The sequence below is a fragment of the Dermacentor albipictus genome, chromosome 1 (assembly GCF_038994185.2).
Source record: "Dermacentor albipictus isolate Rhodes 1998 colony chromosome 1, USDA_Dalb.pri_finalv2, whole genome shotgun sequence".
Lineage (NCBI taxonomy): Eukaryota > Metazoa > Arthropoda > Arachnida > Ixodida > Ixodidae > Dermacentor > Dermacentor albipictus.
In genome coordinates, this window is record NC_091821.1 from 172,325,551 (window position 1) to 172,343,962 (window position 18,412).

An 18,412-nucleotide genomic window follows, 5' to 3' on the forward strand; every position below is an offset into this window, starting at 1 on the left:
CGTACTCACTCGCTTCAGGCTTGCCACTGCTCTGCGGGCGCTCAGCCTCGCTCTCCCAGGATGCAGACCACGTGGCTCTCGTACCAACGAATGCCATTAAAAAAAACACTTGCGAAAAGGCTTAGTATATTGACATGTTCAAACACACTACAGCCACCGCCGCCTCGCTCAAGAAAGCACGCCGCTGACGCTAGCGATCAAAATCCACGCTAGGCCTACGCTTCGGTTCAAACAAAGGTCTCGAACGAAGCAACACTTGAAGTTATCGTCCGATGCCCCAAGAGTCCCACGTTGGGCAGCCAGATGTGGGGTCTGATGTGGGGATATCTCACACCGTACTCTTGGGACAAAGGAACGACAACACAGTAGTGCAAACAATCACAAGGGCATTTATTGCACCTTTCATACATCAATGCCTGCTAGCCGAGTTGCTATCCGCAAAACATGCCGATGGGCGCGCGACAAATCTAGAAGTCCGACTCACCGCGACCGGAAGCGAGCGAATATGTTCGCCCCATGCTGGATCCCAACGCCTGGTCGTTCGCGTGTATAGTCACGCGAATCGTGGCGCGTTCGAAGGCGGCCACGCGAGGCGGTCTCGCAGATGCATCGGTCGCCGCGCGCGCGGGATGTCCGCGCTGCTTCGGCGACCCGCCGGGGAAGAGGGCCGCTGCACGTGCGGCACGGCACGTCAGTCCCGCTGGCTGTCTGGAACCTCAGAGAGCAAGCGCCTTGCTTTCGGCGCCCAAGTAACCTCGCGGCGCGCAACACTAGCGCCATCTCTCGCACTGCGCCTGTACCACTCGGACCGCCGCGTGTGCGGCGAAGCCGCACTACAGGAGACGCGCTATGCGGGAAAAACATCAGGGGAGGCGCGAGGGTCGCGCATCCCCACAATTCATAAAACAGGGTTTTGTTGGAAAAGTGGAACAATAGTGCATTTTTACTGCACGTTTCACGGCACATATCTCGAGACCCGTGCGATTCTTAGATTTCGTTTCAAATGGATATGCCTTGCAAACCCACTGGCTACAATTTGTAAATTGCAATGTGTGTCGTAAAGTATTAAATTAGTAAATATTGTTGATTAGTCTAATATGCATTTCGACTTCTCGAGCTATTAACATGCGCCACTTTGAGTTGTATAGCTCATGGACTATAATTACGTTATCCGCCACAGGCGATTTCTAAAAAAAAATCGTGATAAAAAAAACGTATATCTGTTGACAGCGTATCACGGGTGTTTCACGTAATTACAGCCAAGGTTTAAAAATAGAGTGGTACACCTTAGACGAATGAGACCACAGCTATATTGTTCGCCGTCGTCTTGAGGTATACTGTATTATCCGAAGTGCGGTGAGTTAGAAAATTACGTTTAGTTATGCAAAAATTTCAATATTCGTTTTAGGGCTAAGTCGTATTCTAAAGGTTGTAGGGCCGTGTTCAAAAACACCTAAAGAAGTTTTTTCCGTGACGTTATCTTTTACATGGCCTTTTCCCCCCTTACTATCAAGCGAAATATGAAAATAATGACGTGACTGCGCTCTCGCCGGCTTCCTTCTTTCGAAAGACGATAGAAAGCGCTGCCATATCCAGGGGCATAATAGTACAGTGACGTCATTATTTTCATATTTCGCTGGTTTTCGTGAGAGCCAGGAAAAAATAAGTGTGTAACAGATAACGTCATAGAAACGACTTCAATGGGTGTTTCTGACAACGCGCTACATGTTTTTTTTTTCAAATACGATTTACACCCTAAATCTATTATTTATAATATTTTTGCATAGTTTAACTTGAGCTACTGGCAGCAATTCCTCTTCTTTTTGTTTTGGTTACATCGATACCGAGTCTAGAGGGTACCTTTTATTTCCAGTGGGTTCTCCAGTTCCGGCGGGAGAGTGCTAAGTTTAAAAAGGGGTTACGGTCATTAGTTCTGTAGCTTGTGTGATGCTTTCCATAAGGAGGGCCAGATGTTTTCTGAATGCTACTTTGTTGACGGGCTTTAGCCTAAGTACATCTTCGAGGCCAGGAAAGGGAATGCCTTCGGGCGAGTACAGAATGTTCCTGCAACGAGAAAAAGAAACAACAAAAAACAAATTGGGAGCGTGGAGGTTGTGCAACTGCTGCCGTGTGCTCCAGCTGCAACTACACCCGTCCCACCGGTATAGGAACGGCGGATGCCTATAGCGAGAACTCTAGCGGGGCCCACGGGCGCACACTATAGCCAAAACGGCACGCAAGTGCAGCCTGCGCTGCCTCGCAGGCTTCAACTCCGAGGCAGCTTATATGGACGCGCGAAATATCAGGAGGCAGGCTGCTCAGCATGCGTGATCCGGTTCACCCGTATAGAAGTTATAACGCGTAATGCCCAAGCAGCTATTCGATTACCAGTCGACAGAGAGAGAGAGGAAAAAAGATCACTTCGTTTCAGTTCCCTAGTCTTCGCAGTGGTTAAGTCGTCCAGTGATCAAGTAAATCGCGCTCCTGCATCATCAGAGCGTGCACTCTGACGGGAGGCTCAGAAAGACGCTTGGCGACACTGGCTCGCCGCGACGTCATAAATTTTCATAAAGGGATGCTTGGCTTACATTTTCTCCACTAATATAGTTAACCCCTTTGCTCCAAAAGAATTAAAATATATAGTTACGAAAGAGCACTCCACCAGTCTAGATAGACTGATTTAGTGTTGTTACTCATTAGTGTCCCTTTAACGTGCTCGACCACGAAGTTTTCATGGAGATTGTGTACAGATTAATATTTTTATAAAGTGATTCGCGACATCACTGTCTCGTGAAATTGCTGTATTATCTTTTTTTTTTCAATATTATCGCCCTCAGTTCTCAGCTGAAGACACACGCACAGACGGGGCAAGGCGACCAGGTCATGTCGCTACGGGCCATACAGATTCACGCGACGGTACGGATCGCCGATTTAAGACCGCGGACGAGCGTGCCGTATAGGCAAGGACGCCACAGAGGAGCTGCGACAGCCGAGTCACGTCATGCTGGTCTGCGGACGTGTGAACCTAGCTTACTCCTAGAAACCCGTTGTGGCCTCTATACGACCAACTATCTGCCACGCACATCCGCTGTGCGGCCGATTTATGAATATTTTGAGGACGCAAAAGTCCCTGTCAAAACATACTACAAATGCTAACAAACGGTTGTCTGTATAGGCTAGTCGGTTCTTGAATATTTAATTAGCCAAGTTGCGCTGCATAATTGTAACGAAACACACGCGAAAAAAAAAAAAACAGTGTGCGTCTGGTTGTGTTTCTCTTCGCTTGTTTCGTTAGAACTATTCAGCGCAACTTAGCTTCCACGTTACAAATGCTGGCGAACTTGGAAACGCGAGCTGGCGTTATCATGGCTTGTTGTCACACAGCGTACTCGTAAATCAAACTTGTCGAGAGTGGTGAATCAGCTGATTTGGACACAATAACACCGCGAATAGGCATGCCGCATGCTTGGTCCACGCGCTATAGAGAAAACAAGTATCTGCAATCAAGCAATTATGTCGCTATTCAGGGTGTTTTTTTAGCTGCACCATTTTTTTAATTGCCTATGGCAGATAGCACAATCCTAACCCTTGATCTAAATAACTCGATGAGGCAGCCAATAATTCTATGAGCAATCAAAATGTTCAATTGAAGAATTAATGTAATTACGCTAACCAACTTCTTAATTAATTACTTTACGCCACACATTTCAATCCACGAATTATAGCCGCTGAGTTCGCACGGCGTACCCATTTGGAACGAATTCTCTGGACAGCACCAGTTCCGAGATATTAATTTTCCAAGCGTCAGACGAAATGCATTGGGGAAGTGGTGCTGTCCAGAGAATTCGTTTCAAGTGGGTACGCCGTGCGAACTCAGCGGCTACAACTCGTAGATTGAAATGTGTGGCGTAATGTAATTAATTAAAAAGTTGGTGAGCGTAACTACATTAATTCTTCAATTGAACATTTTAATTGCTCGTAGAATTAATGGCTGCCTCATCGAGTTATTTAGATCAAGGGTTAGGATTGTGCTATCTGCCATAGGCAATATTTAAAAAAATTGGTGCAGATAAAAAGAAGAAGAAGAAAAAAAAAACCCTGTGGGTAGAGCTACTTCGGATGCCCGCGCAGTCCGCAGCCGGCCTCTCGACCACTGCGACCACTTTTGGCAACTGTGACTCGTACTGTACGGACTCCTTCGATCGGCAAGCCGCCTTTCGCTGCCAGATTCGCCAAACAGCCGCTGAACTGTAAACCGCGTGACAGACACTCGCCTTTGTCGGGTATTAGGTATAGAATACCTGTGAGTGATGTGTCTTGTCGGCACACCTCGCGGGATGGTAAACACCTTCTCCATACCAGCCATGATGTCATTGATCATACACGTGATGAGGGGGCTGCGCAGAGAATTGCCCGACACCGCATCAGTGTTCGTTTAGCGGTGAAAGCCTTCAGCAAAAAAGAAAAGGCGCGGCACAAGTGATGAAACAAGATCACTTCTTTGCGCGGTCGCTCATTTGGCTAATCCAAATCTTGCAACAAAAGCTACCCGACGATAAAGCTCATTTCACGGGAGACGAGAACTGTGGGGCGAGCAGAGTGGCAATAAGCTTAGAACGAGTGAAATTTGAGCAAGTTGGTGGGGATTCATGTTACTGAAAGACAGGCGTGCAAACACGGGATACAAGAAGGAACGTAGGACAACAAAAACGGCCGACTATCAACTGAGTAGGACACAAAACTTATCTGCGCATGCTCACGAGAAGGCAGTGCCAACCCGTCAGTGATGGACACGTGTGGACACTCGCTAAAAATGATTGTTTATGCATGACAATTACTGTTTGTGCAAGAGAGCTGACTTATGCGCGTACTACCGCTATTAATAATGTGACATACCTTAACCATAACACGCACTTCGTTCTTATGTCTGAACAGAACTGCAGTGTAAATTTAAAAGTACACCTGCAATCGCTACAGTGTAATAAAATCTGAGAAAGCGTTGCAACAGTCAACGAATGCTTACGCTCAATTTATCTGACTGATGGAACACCCTGTCTACTCAAGGTCTTCGTCGGCCTTGACACTTGACAGCTTTTCAGTGCATTACTAACTGCTACGCGTTAGTATGAAATGCAGCTATAAAGCGGATGATAAATCAATGGGCTTGGAACATAAAACGTTTATTCCCTATATAATATATATATATATGAGGGAGGGGGGGTCAGAAATTTGCGTTTGGGGGGGGGTCAGAAAACAGCGATACTTGCGCCAAACAGTTGACCCCCCGCGACGCCTATAGATGGCGCAGAAGTGCTCCCATAGGTCGCCATTGCAGGACGTGTGCTTAACTTCGTCGCCATGTTTGGATCCACCATGCGCCGGCGCAAAGAAGCCGGTAGGGAAGCGCCAGCGACTGGTTCGAGTGGCGCTCCGACCACCGGCTCAGTAGCCTGGACATTTTTAGACAAATGCTTACAGAACTCGCCAAGAAGCCTCGCTTACGCAGTGAGATGCCATGTCGCTTGCTCGCCGCCCTTTCCGGCGTCCTTGACGGGTCATAGATGGGAAGTTAAAAGAAAAGCTTACTTTGTGCGGGGTGCTTCAGCGACGTAGTGCATAAAACTCTCCGCCACTTTGTGGAATGTCTTCGCGAGACGCTTTGCCGACTCTGCGGGAAGAAGCAAGGGTGTACCCGGGCGAAGTGAATCCTCCACACAAAGAGAGCGGCGCGTTGGTATACGAGCGATCTTTGCAGCTCCCAGGGTGGACTGAATACAACAGGCTTGTAGTATGCAACTTACAGTCTTATGCTTTAGTCACTCTCTCCAATATACTTTCATTATTGACTTCGTCACTTAGACACTTTCGTGAGCTAGCGTTTACCATTACAGTTTGAATACTTTCCGATTGTAACTTGTTCATTTGATATGGTACTTTTTTTTTCGAGAATCAAAAATATATCCGGGCCAAAAATGGATCACAGGTGAGCCTGCTAGGTTGTGGCGGTAGTACTGTGACTCGTATGCCTCCACGCAGCCAATCGGCATGGGATGCGCGCATGCGCAGTGGCACTGCGCTCGGACCATGGATATTTTTTTGCTGTTAGGGAAACCAGGGACAAGCTGGTATGCAAGTATTAAAGCAATCTTGTTTCTTTGTTTTAATTTGATAATGTACCAGCTTTGTTTGTTTGTGGGAGGAATTGTAGCTTCAACGTATTTTGGATGGGGCGAATTACTTTTTGCTATCAGTGTTTATTCCAGACACTTTCTGAAGCTGAATACTATTTATCGCACAATTACGTTACTTTTACCTGGTGCTCTGTTATTTAACTACTCTTCCTCGGTATTTTGTCTGGCTTACTTACTGATGCTCAGGCCATGGTTGCGAAGCGTATCAGCATGTCGGCGCTCAAAGCGTTCGAGAGCGTCGGTGAGCCACCATGCCATTTCAGCCGGCGCGTAGGGCAGCACCTCTCGGTCGGCCCACATGCGAGCCATCAGCGCGCCGACCTGCGTCGCTGTCTTCAGCGCATTTGTCAGTTCTGAGGAGTTGGTGGACACCATGCGGTGAGCGGGCCACACGCCGTACGGACGCGCGGGCTCCTGCCGGTTTGTATAAACAATGACATAAGTTTCCAGATACGTCAGCTACGATTTCAGCGCTATCACGAACTACGAACGCGCTATCACGAACTACGAACGCGCTATCAGTGTACATCGAAACGCCAGGCAGTCAGCAATAACAATGCGTGTTTGCCTCAATTTCATGAGTGTGTGTGCCAAATGAGTGGTGCATTCTCGACGCAGAGGGTTCATGGCTATGACATGGCCGACTGTATATACGTAGTGATGCCATGTGATACTTTCAGGTAATCACGCTTCAGATACGTTTTAAATTACTTTTATTAATTCGTGTTTTACTTTTTGACGACGGTACACCGACAGAGCATCAACAAAATGTTCTGGATTTGTAGTCGCTATAGCGGTGGCAAGGAAATTAGGCCAATTAAAAATTGAGGCGCATTCCTTTCGAAGCATATTAAACGCATGAGCGCAAGCACGCGCACACGGAACGCAAGAACGCATCAGTTTTTCTGTAAAAATTTCGGAGAACGCTCAAGCTTCGCCTTGTGGAACACGATAGCATTCAAAGATCGCCGACTGCTTCTCACGCTTTCCGGCAACTGCAGCTTTTGTAACCGTAATGTTTTCCTGGAAGCGCTGGCGGCGAACGCTATGCACAAAGGCGAGCTTTCTGGTTCTTTTTTTGATGGTGTTGCAAGGAACCGAGCGGGCCACGCCGCTCCTACTGAGACGTACGTCAGACGGCAGCTGTAAAAGTGGTTTGTGTTTGAGTTTCCGCGTAACATAATTATGTTTTCTCGTGTATTACAATCCGACACTACCATGTATGTAGGTTGTAAATCGTACTTTACGAATTTTCTGACGCATTTCATATTGAGAACGCGCCTGCTTGGTTCGGGAGGATTTTCTCGGCCGCGGACGCCGACGCCGGATTTTCTGCGACATGGGGCCCTTAACGCTATCACGTTAATATTGTTGTTCATGCTTTTATGCGAAGCCCTCCGCACACTTCCTCACCTTATTATCAATCATATGGACAATCCAGACGAATTGTCGCGGTCGCCGTGAGTTTCGTCCAAATGGGATAAGATCGCGCTTGCGCGCCGTATGCTGTGGGTACGAGGGAAAGCGTGCTAGGGTGAGGTGAGAAGGATGTTGGCTTGATGCGCACTATGTGCGCACCGTCATCTCGCGCGCACAATGTTGGAGGTCACTTGGTCAAAGGTGCGCTGGGGGGGGGGGGGGAGAGGTAGGTGAGAGTGTGTCTCCTACTTTAGCGCGGCCATGGCTGCACATGGTGCCGCTGAGCGTATACGTGACCACACGCCCTATCGTTAAGGTAATCTATGGCGGGTGCAGTCACGGCAGCGTTCTGACCGCGAGTGTTCGCGGTCATCGAGCGAGAAATGTTCATGTTTGCCAGTGCTCACGAGGTACCATGCTTGTTAATTAATAAATGTTTACTGCAATTTACACGGCCGATAAAATTACATACATTACTTTGTGTAGCTGTCTAATACTTTGTTATCGCTGTCAATGCTTCACCGTTCATGTGAAACTGCGACTTTTTTAGTATGCTTTTCGCTGCTGAATTTCAAGGAAGCAGGCTACCTAGGTGACGAATGTGAACATTTTTTGCACGCGATGTCCGCAAGTAGTACATTCGTCTCGGTAAGAGTGCCTACGAGCAGTAGTGTAAGGAGTCGTAGCTCGCGGACAGGATACACGCTGTGACTTTCCTTTCGGCGTTCTTTTCACGTAATGACACTGATTTGACAACGCAACAAATTGTAAAAGTTTTTTTACCTCGCAAATGTTGACGTTTATATACTAGCTGCGTCCATCTGATAACCCGGTTACGTCGTTGTAGGATGGTTAGCCTTGCACTTGCATGATGCGACAGGAGAAAAAAAAAGCAGCATTAATCGCATGATGACTGTCGACTTTTGTTAGAGAGTTTAGCGTGTCCAGTGTCCTTTGCGGATTGCCGGGTTAGCGGAGGAGTAAACGTGAGGATGGATGGGTGGATGTTATGAGCGTCCCCTTTGGAACGGGGCGGTGGGTTGCGCAACCAAGATCTTGCTATTATACTGCGTAATGTTCTACCTAGGTTAAAAAAGAAAAAAAGGAAAACCCTATGAACTCCCACAACCAAATTTTCTGATCCTCCATAGCGAACTTTGCTTTTGTACGTCTCCATTTTTTGTCGTTTCCTTGTAAGCAAGACGTGGATGGATGGATGGAGGGATGGATTGATGGATGGATGGATGGATGGATGGATGGATGGATGGATGGATGGATGGATGTGGATGGATGTTATGAGCGTCCCCTTTGGAGGCAAAAGATGACGTTAGAAGGCAAGGAAACGCTGGATAAACTTAAGTTCAAGGTACGGTACGGTGCGTTTCTGCTATTTCTGAAAAATAAAACCATGCAAATATGTCTAGCGGACAACTTACGCAGGGCGTGCAGAAGCAGAGCTGCTTTAATTAATGCGCACCACAGGGTCTAGGCGACACAAAGAAAGCGGTCGCACGTCAAATCAACACTTCTGTGCCCGCCGCGATAGCTTTGCGGCTATGGCATTGCTCGAGGTCGCGGATTTGACCGAGGCAGCCGCTTTTTGATGGGGGCGAAATAAAAAACGCCCGCGGACTTTGATTTAGGGCAACGTTAAAAAACACCAAGGCCACGGTGCCAAAATTAATCTGAAGTGCGCATCAACGGCCTGCCTCATAATCCGATTGTGGTTTTGGCACGTACAGCCCCATAATCCAATTCAAGTTTAATGCCCCGCAGGGGCGTCTGCGCAAGCAGGCGTTTGGTGTGTTGCGACACCACGGACCCGAGCACACGAGGTTTGGACCCTCCCGCGTGTAGTCGTGCGCGGCTTAGCCGTGTCCGGGGAAAGGGGGATCCTGGAGGTTGAGCCGATGCTGGGTGATCGGACCTTTAAGGCCCCCCGGCGGAGGCAACACACCTCTTTGGCCTCTGCTTCACGTAGACGGCACCCCCGGACTGACCCACCCGGGGGAAATCGGTAGTCGCCTCTTCCTATCTCTCTCTCCTGAAACCTTCGTCTTTATCTCTCACTTTTTTACCTTTCCTGTCTTCTTCTCTCTTCCATTTACTTCCTTTCTCCACGGCGGCAAGGGTTAACCTTGTGTGGATATCCTACCTTGGGTACACCATATTTGGTTATAGTGACGGCGTACGGCTGGCGTCGTGCAGGCTTGGACACAAGCCCTGCCGCGTCCCCTCGTTGGGCTCCGTGGTGGGCGGTCGGCGCTGTTGCCGAACACAAACATTTTCCTATGGCAGCTCAAATCTTTGTTGTCCATGATCGGCGTCTCAAAAGATGCCGCACCGAAGTACCGTTTCAATTCTCCTTTCGAAGCAACGCTCCATCCTTCCCCAAATACTATGTAGTCCATAGTGAAAGCAACACGCCTATTAGAAAGCTTTCTCCATTCCTGGTCGCTAAATGCCTGAAAGATAAAATCGGACAGACATACAAAGCCTCCAAAATGTCCAGCGGGGACCTCCTCCTAGAACTGAATAGTAAAGATCAAGCAGATAAGCTGTCTGAACTTACCAGTATTGGCGAGGCGACAGTGACTGTTTCAGCCCACAGAACACTCAATACAAGTAGGGGAGTAATATCTGAAGAAGATTTTATTGGATTAAGCGACGAGGAACTGCTGGAAGGTTTCCAGGAACAAAATGTTACCAAGGTACAGAGAATAGTAATCCGCAGAAACGATCAAGAAATCCCCACCAAACACGTTATACTCACCTTCGGAACAAGCGTAATGCCTACCTCGCTCGATGCAGGTTATGTTAAAGTCAATGTAAGACCATATATTCCAAACCCTAGACGATGTTTCAAGTGCCAAAGGTTTGGACACGCTTCACATGCATGTCGAGGACAAACAACTTGTGCTAAATGCAGCTCCAACGAACACCAATCTGAGAATTGCACTTCTTCCCCACATTGTGTTAACTGCAAGGGAGATCACCCAGCTTATTCACGGTCCTGCCCTTGCTGGAAAAAAGAAAAAGAAGTCATTGCTCTAACTGTAAAAGAAAAAATTTCGTTCTTTGAAGCCCGAAAGCGGCTTTCGTATCTTCCGCGAAGAAGTTATGCCGAAGTGACGCAGGCGGGGGCAGCGTCACAGAGGCCTCCGGAGTCCTCCGAGCCCACGCGCAGTGGTGCCGCAGTGACTCCTCCCGCCCCCGTGGTGGAAGCAGTCAGTACTGCTCCACCCTCTTCGACGGCCCTGCAGACACCAGCCCCGCAGGGACCTAAGATCAAGCGAACCCCAAGGCCCGAGACACGTGTCTCGGCGCCTAACTCTCGATCCTCCAGCGCCTCAGAGAGAGCGATGGAGGTCGACGCGAAAACCCCGGTGTCATTGACACCGAAGGACAAGCGCTCTCTTGAGCGCGGTAAGAGGGACAAGATCCCAATAACCACCCAAAATAAGAAAGCGATAACCTGAAGGTTATCGCTCATTTGTATTAGCCTTTTTATCCATGTCACCTATAATCCCACCTCTTAGTTTTTCGTAGTGCCAGTTTTACCTTTCAATTTCAAGATGGCTTTTATTATTCATTGGAATTGTAGAGGGCTTTTACACAACTTAGGTGACATCAAAGACTTGTTAAGTAAATTCTCGCCTGTGGCCTTGTGCTTACAAGAAACAAACTTAGGCGAAAAGCACAAAAACATTTTAAAAGGCTTCACTGTTGTGCGGCGCGATCGTACTCAGGCGAACCGGCTTTCGGGTGGTGTAGCTATAGTCCTACAGAGTGGCATTGCAGCTAGAGAAGTTGCCATTAATACTCACTTAGAAGTCGTTGCAGTCACGGTTTTAGCACATAAAACCATTACCATTTGTTCAATGTACATACCACCACATTCACATTTTACTGTAAGAGATCTGGAGTTAGTTTTAAACCAGCTACCTAAACCTTTTTTAATAGCAGGTGATTTTAACGCTCATAACATATTATGGGGTAGCAAAACAACTGACACCAGGGGACAAACACTTGAAGATTTTATCCTGACTAACGAAATAAGCCTTTTAAACACTGGTTCGGCAACGTACTGCTCCCCAAGCACAGGAGGTATGAGCTGTCTTGATCTGGCGCTGTGCACTCCATCTCTGTTGATAGATTTTAAATGGAGTGTTATTAACAATCCCTATGGTAGCGATCATATGCCCGGCATTATTGAAAGAACATCTCCTTTCCCTACAGTACCATTAAGATCACCCCATTGGAAACTCCATCTAGCAGGCTGGCCTCTCTTCAGCGAGAAGGCCAGTCTCGATGACATATCAGATGATCAAACAATAGACGAAATGAATGAAAAGATTATTGCCTCCATACTTGCTGCAGCAGAACAGACAATCCCGCAATCCTCCGGTTTCTTAAGGAAAAACTAAAACCCTGGTGGACGAGTGAATGTACACAAACTAAAAAAGCACAAAACAAAGCTTGGGGTATCTTTCGGCGATACCCAACACAAGATAACCTCCTGTATTTCAAAAAAGCAAAGGCGAAAGCCAGGCACACGCGTAGGCAAGCCGAACGACAGTCATGGCAAGCATATGTATCCTCCATCAACAGCTCAATAACATCCAAAAGAATGTGGAATCAGCTTCGTAAATTTAGAAGCCAGTACGCTCCTTATACAATCCCCATACTCTCACCTCCAGGTACACAGACGAATTTAAAAGAACAAGCAGACATATTAGGGCAGCATTTCCATAACACATCAAGCTCACTAAACTACTCCACTGAATTTCAATAGTACAAACAATCAGCAGAAAAACAAAAGCTTCCCACAGCAGGAAGTTCCGAGAAACCATATAATGCCCCCCTAACACTTTCCGAAATTAACAGAGTACTCACTACTGGGAAAAAAACAGCGCCAGGTCCAGACAGAATACATTACACAATGCTCGCACATCTATCTTCAAAAGCAGTTAAGACATTGCTCCGCTTCTTTAACATAATCTGGGAAACAGGAAAAATGCCGAATGCGTGGAAAAAAGCCATTATAATCCCTTTCTTGAAAGCTGGAAAGCATCCTACAACAGCTACCAGCTACCGACCTATAGCACTCACAAGCTGTCTCGCCAAGTCATATGAATCCATTATAAACATCAGATTGACGTACGTCCTCGAAACTGAGAACCTGCTCGATAATCATCAGTGTGGGTACAAGAAAGGCTGCTCCACAACAGATCATCTAGTTCGGTTAGAACACGAGATACGTGCAGCCTTTCTACAAAAGCAATATTGTCTTACAGTGTTCTTTGATCTCGAAAAAGCGTATGACACAACATGGAGGTTCGGTATTTTAAGGGATTTAGCGGATTTAGGGATCCGCGGCAGAATGCTTAAATGTCTAGCTGATTTCATGTACGATCGAACATTCCAGGTGCGTTTGGGAACGGTGCTGTCCAGCGTATTTATTCAGGAAAACGGAGTACCTCAGGGATGCGTATTGAGCACAACACTGTTTGTGGTAAAAATGAACTCGCTCAATAATGTAATTCCATCTTCTATAATGCATTCACTATATGTGGATGATCTTCAAATTGCATGTCGTGCATCGAACATGGCAACCTGCGAACGACAAATTCAAATTACACTAAACAAACTAACGCAGTGGGCATCTGAAAACGGCTTTCGCTTCTCAAGTGAAAAAACGATTAGTGTTGTCTTCACACAAAAGAGAGGCCTACAACCAGATCCCATCCTTAAACTACAGGATGCCACACTACCCGTGAAACAAGAACACAAGTTTCTGGGTGTTCTGTTTGATAAAAAGTTGAACTTTCTCGCACACATCAATAGTATTAAAATCAAAGCGAACAATGCACTTAACATTCTAAAAATCCTCTCCCGGAAACGGTGGGGCTCTGACCGTAAATGCCTGCTACACATCTACCGCACTTTGGTGCGTAGCATATTAGACTATGGTAGCATTACATATGGTTCAGCCAGACTATCTTACGTCCGACGACTTGATCCTGTCCACAACTTAGGACTACGACTAGCATGCGGTATTTACAGAACATCACCCATACAGAGCTTACATGTTGAATGTAATGAACCTCCTTTACAGCATCGCAGAGCGCTACTAACGTTTTCCTACATACTCAGAATCCGATCCTCACCACAACACATATGCTACAACATCGTCACAAAGTGCAGCTCACGCTTACATTACACAAATAAACCAAACATGATTAGGCCGCTTATCTTGCGATACGAGGAATACTGTCGGGAATATGACATCCCTCGGGAAGTCTTCCAGGTTGCCAGAAAGCCAGAACGTTTACCCCCGTGGTGTGATTTCACAGCGTTATGTGATTGGACACTAACACATCTAAAGAAAAGAGACACACCACATCAACACATTATACAAGAATTCCGCTCTCTTCAAGACAAGTACATAAACTACATAGAATTTTATACTGATGGCTCTAAAACGGAAAAACACGTGGGTGTAGGGGCTGTAACAGAAAATTGGGAAACATGTATTCGATTACCTCAACATGCCTCTGTCTACACAGCCGAAGTGTACGCGATATGGACGGTAGTTCAAAAGATCATTGCTGACAAACTTGAAAACACTGTCATCTACACAGATTCATTAAGCGTACTGAAGGCTCTACACATGAAATCCCAAAGTGAACCCTTGCTCGGCGATATTTTGAATGCATTAACGTCAAACAAATATGGCAGATCAATTAAGTTATGCTGGGTACCAAGCCATGTTGGAATATTGGGTAACGAAGCGGCGGATAGATGCGCATCAATGGCAGCGTACAAAAACATTCAAAATACAGCACTTCCATATAAAGACAGTGTCAATGCGATTCGGAAGGCCTTGACGTCAAAATGGCAACGCGATTGGGACACTTGTTTAAGCAACAAGCTTCATCTAATTAAACCTGTCATTGGAGAGTGGAAATCATGCAGTCACCAGCAACGATTCTACGAGGTGATCTTGTGTCGACTTCGAATTGGACACACACATCTGACGCACAATTTCCTTCTCCGAAAAGAAAACCCGCCAACTTGCGAAAAATGTAACGAAGCTCTTACAGTCATGCACATCTTAATAACATGTCCACACATCGATACACTGAGACGGAGGTTTTTACACAGCCTGTATAAATTGCACATCCCATTACACCCTACCCTATTACTAGCAGATGACCCCCTAGTGCCATTTCCTAACCTCTTCGACTTTTTAGAAAAAACTGGCTATTTACACCAGCTATAATGTAATGCAGGGTTACCTGCCCTAACGGTCCTTTTATTTTGTCTTGTGACTGGCGCAGCATGGCCTTAGTTGCCTTTGTGCCACTAAACCCAAACTAACTAACTAACTAACTAACTCAAGTTTAATGCTTCTGCCACGATGCGATGTGCCATGTGAGGCAATGAATATGCTCAAACCTCTCAGGGGTTATGAGATATGGCGCACAACAAGGCCTCTCGCAAATACCTCTCCCTTTGTGTTTTGTGTACTACGCAGACAAAGAGCAGTGGTGCTCGCAAGGTAACGGTTAACATCAACTCACCACTCTCATGTTTACGAAACGTTGAAGAAATTAAACATTCGCCGTCAACATCACCGCTAGATACCGTCAATCAAAGAAAACAGCACAGAAAGCTTCGCTTACATCAATTCCCACAGTGCGTTGGATATGCATAATTTTCTTGGACTGTGTTACTTTGGACTTTGTTTCTTTGTGGTTTTGTTACTTTTGTTTAATAAGTGTCCTTTTGTTTCTCGCCCTCCTGTTTGTAGCATCGAGGCGATATTTATTTAGAGGGGGGGGGGCATTGGCACGTGTACTCGTTTATCTTTTTTGGGTGACCGCTTTTCACCGTATAACAAATGTTATCGCTCAGCGTGGGACGCGCCCGCATGTATCGGAAGTTTTTCGAATGTTATCGATGGTTGTATCTGCTGTCTGTTGTCACCGAAGCTTGCGTAATCTGACTGCTTGTAAGTACGACGCGAATTTTGTAGAACTTGCCGGAAGACACGCAGGCGCCAGGGATTACTCTGGAACCTTCGATGACTCGTGTATAAAAGCCGATGCGCTGGACCGGCAGATAAGATTTTCAACTATCGCCAACTGCGTTCGCCGCTATCATTGTGCTTTGAGTGTAACTCGCTTTTCTAGGCACAGGTTCGCCCAATAAACGATTAATTTCGTAATTCACAGTTTCGCTACTGTGTCCTTGACCGTCCCTACCAGCTGACGATATCCAGGAATGCTATCCATTAAGGTATTTTCTGAGCTACTGAAATCTCTATGCTCTGAGTTAGCACACACATATTATCCTCTAAGCGTCTGCCTGGTATGAACCCATTCTGTAGTTCCCGGAGTGCATCATTTTTTTCCACCCAATTCTAAATTTCTAATTTTATGGCTTGCATTGCCATGGTGCTACGCATGAGGTCGCGGGATCGAATCCCGGCTATGGCGGCCGCATTTCGAGGGGGACGAAATGCGAAAACACTCGTGTACTTATACCCCTGTCAGGCAGGGAAGGTAATTGCACTTACGGGGAGTGCACTTCGGGACCTTGAGTAACACTTTAGGCTACGCGGTGCTAAACGGTAAAACAGAGCGCACTCGCACTAAAAAAAAAAAAAAAGGCGACAGGCTAAAATAATGTTTTTTGAAGATGTAGACTAAAATAAAAAAAGCCTTCTGAAAAGCGATTGCTTTAGTTGTATTATAAATGAAAAAACAATGTTTATCTATATTTACTAAACAAAAAAGGAAAATATTTTCCTTTTTTCCAAGTTTATCTATATTTACTAAACAAAAAAGGAAAATATTTTCCTTTTTTCCAAGTTTATATTTACTAAACAAAAAAGGAAAATATTTTCCTTTTTTCCAAGTCCAGGTCGGCCAAGACGAATGCCTAGCCAATCCAGAACAAGATGGTGGCGTGCGACGAGGCGGCATTTGATCCTGCTAGAACAGAATATCAGCGAGTTCTGTTCTGATTACTTTGTTAAAAGCTGTTGAACACCTAGAGGGAACTTCTGTGTCCTTTTTCTATGTACTACATTTTGTATCGTTGAAACCGCTGGCGGCGAGGCTAGGCACTCGACCAGCAAAGTGCATTCCGTGAACGCACTTCTACCCGAGTGCATTATTCTGCGAGTACACTCAGCTTGTAACGTTTAGATTTGGGAAAATGCACTTAAAACCGAGTGCACACTCCGTTAGTGCACTTAACTTGCCCGCTTGACAGGAGTACTAGGATTAGCTGCACGTTAATGAACTCCAGGCGGTCCAAATTTCCGGAGTCCGCCACTATGGCGTGTCTCAAAATCAGATCGTAGTTTTGGCACGCAAAACGACATAATTAAATTTTTCTATATATCACCGACGTTAATGGAACCGTCCTACGAGCTCGTGCTATCCTTATCAATCTTGCCTTTGTAGATTAGGTTCATCTTGATTTCATGCCACCCGACTGGAATTCTCTTCGTTTTAATTGCTTGCTCTATGGCAATAGTCAGCAGCTCCTGGCTACTTTGGACCGAAGTGTTTAATTAGCCATACTTGGACTTCATCAGGTCCTGTGGCTGTGGCATTAGGGACATCTTCTTCTGCATTTTTCGCGTTTTCTATGCTAAATTTCGATCTCTCAGGCTTCTCTGTTGTTGCTGGATTTGTTTGGGTGTGAACTACGATTTCTTTTGTGCCGTAGTTATCCCTCATAACGTCTCTGATGTGCCGCAGTGCATCGTCTCCTTCGAAGATGTTACCGTCTTCATTCCTTATAGCCGTTTGGAAAATTTCAGTTGGAGCTGCGAGTGCTCTTACATGGTCTCAGAACCTTTTTGGTGCGCCTTTGTCGCTTTTGCGAATGTTATTCACCCAACGTTCACTTGTGCATTTAACTTTCTCTTGCACGAGTTCACTCGCCGCCCTTTTCTTTCCTCGGTATTTGTTCCAGCTAAGCAGCACCTCTTCGTGTAATCCCAACCTTTTCGGCTTCTCGATTATCCCTAGACGCTTGCTTACCCTCTTCTATAGCTTGATTTATTTCTTTATTCCACCACTTACGTGGTTTCCTCTTTCTGATCTAACAATTTATTTTTTTGCCGTGTCTGGCTTATCTCCTGCTGCACGTTTACCAGTTCCTTATATTCCCAGACTGTTGTAGGAAAAGTCTCCATTTTCTGTTTTCTTTTTTTGCGACCTCTGTCATTTGCTTTTCATTCATTTTTAGCAATTCTGATGCTATTGTTCGAGTTTTGCGATAGTATCTCTCCCAAATTTTAAGATTAAACTCTTGCGATCGCTGCCGAGGCTATCTTTTCCATGTTCATCTATCATCATTTAGTCGTTCGTAGACCGTTTTTGAGACTAACGCGTAATCGATACATGACTGTCTGTTTCCGCATTACATGTTGCAGTCCATGACACTTATTATCCCAGTGTGTCCCTGTTAGAGTTACTGTATATGCTACCGCTGTGGTAGCATATAGACCGTTTCATCGGGCGAGGAGGATAGGGCGCGCGGGAGAGCCTTTCCTCCTCTCTGGCTTGGGCGAACCGGCGCGGCGCAGCTTGAAAGTATTGCTGTCGCGTGCTGCGGAACGATTTCGAGATGTTTTAGATCTTACTTTGTGAAATTTACGCCATGTTCGTTCATATGAGGTCGTCAGGGAAGCCTTTCGGTGCATCGGCAACTGCTGTAGGCAGAAATATGTCTTGGGGGCGCAAGAATGTGACGCGCATAATCAGCCGCAGTATACG

General features: G+C 46.2%; 1 protein-coding gene across 2 annotated transcripts in view; it reads right to left on the reverse strand.

The window, feature by feature from the left end:
* Positions 1-1,848: 1,848 nt before the first annotated feature.
* The window catches only part of LOC135905760 (N-acetylated-alpha-linked acidic dipeptidase 2-like), a 69,033-nt gene continuing 52,469 nt past the window's right edge, over positions 1,849-18,412 (reverse strand). For both annotated transcript variants that reach the window (XM_065436815.2, XM_065436816.1), the window contains exons 14-17: positions 6,368-6,605; positions 5,587-5,668; positions 4,302-4,397; positions 1,849-2,064 (exon numbers count right to left, since the gene is read on the reverse strand). In XM_065436815.2, coding sequence (XP_065292887.1) covers positions 1,908-2,064; positions 4,302-4,397; positions 5,587-5,668; positions 6,368-6,605 — 573 coding nt within the window. In that variant the 3' untranslated portion in view covers positions 1,849-1,907. The remainder of the gene's footprint in view (positions 2,065-4,301; positions 4,398-5,586; positions 5,669-6,367; positions 6,606-18,412) is intronic.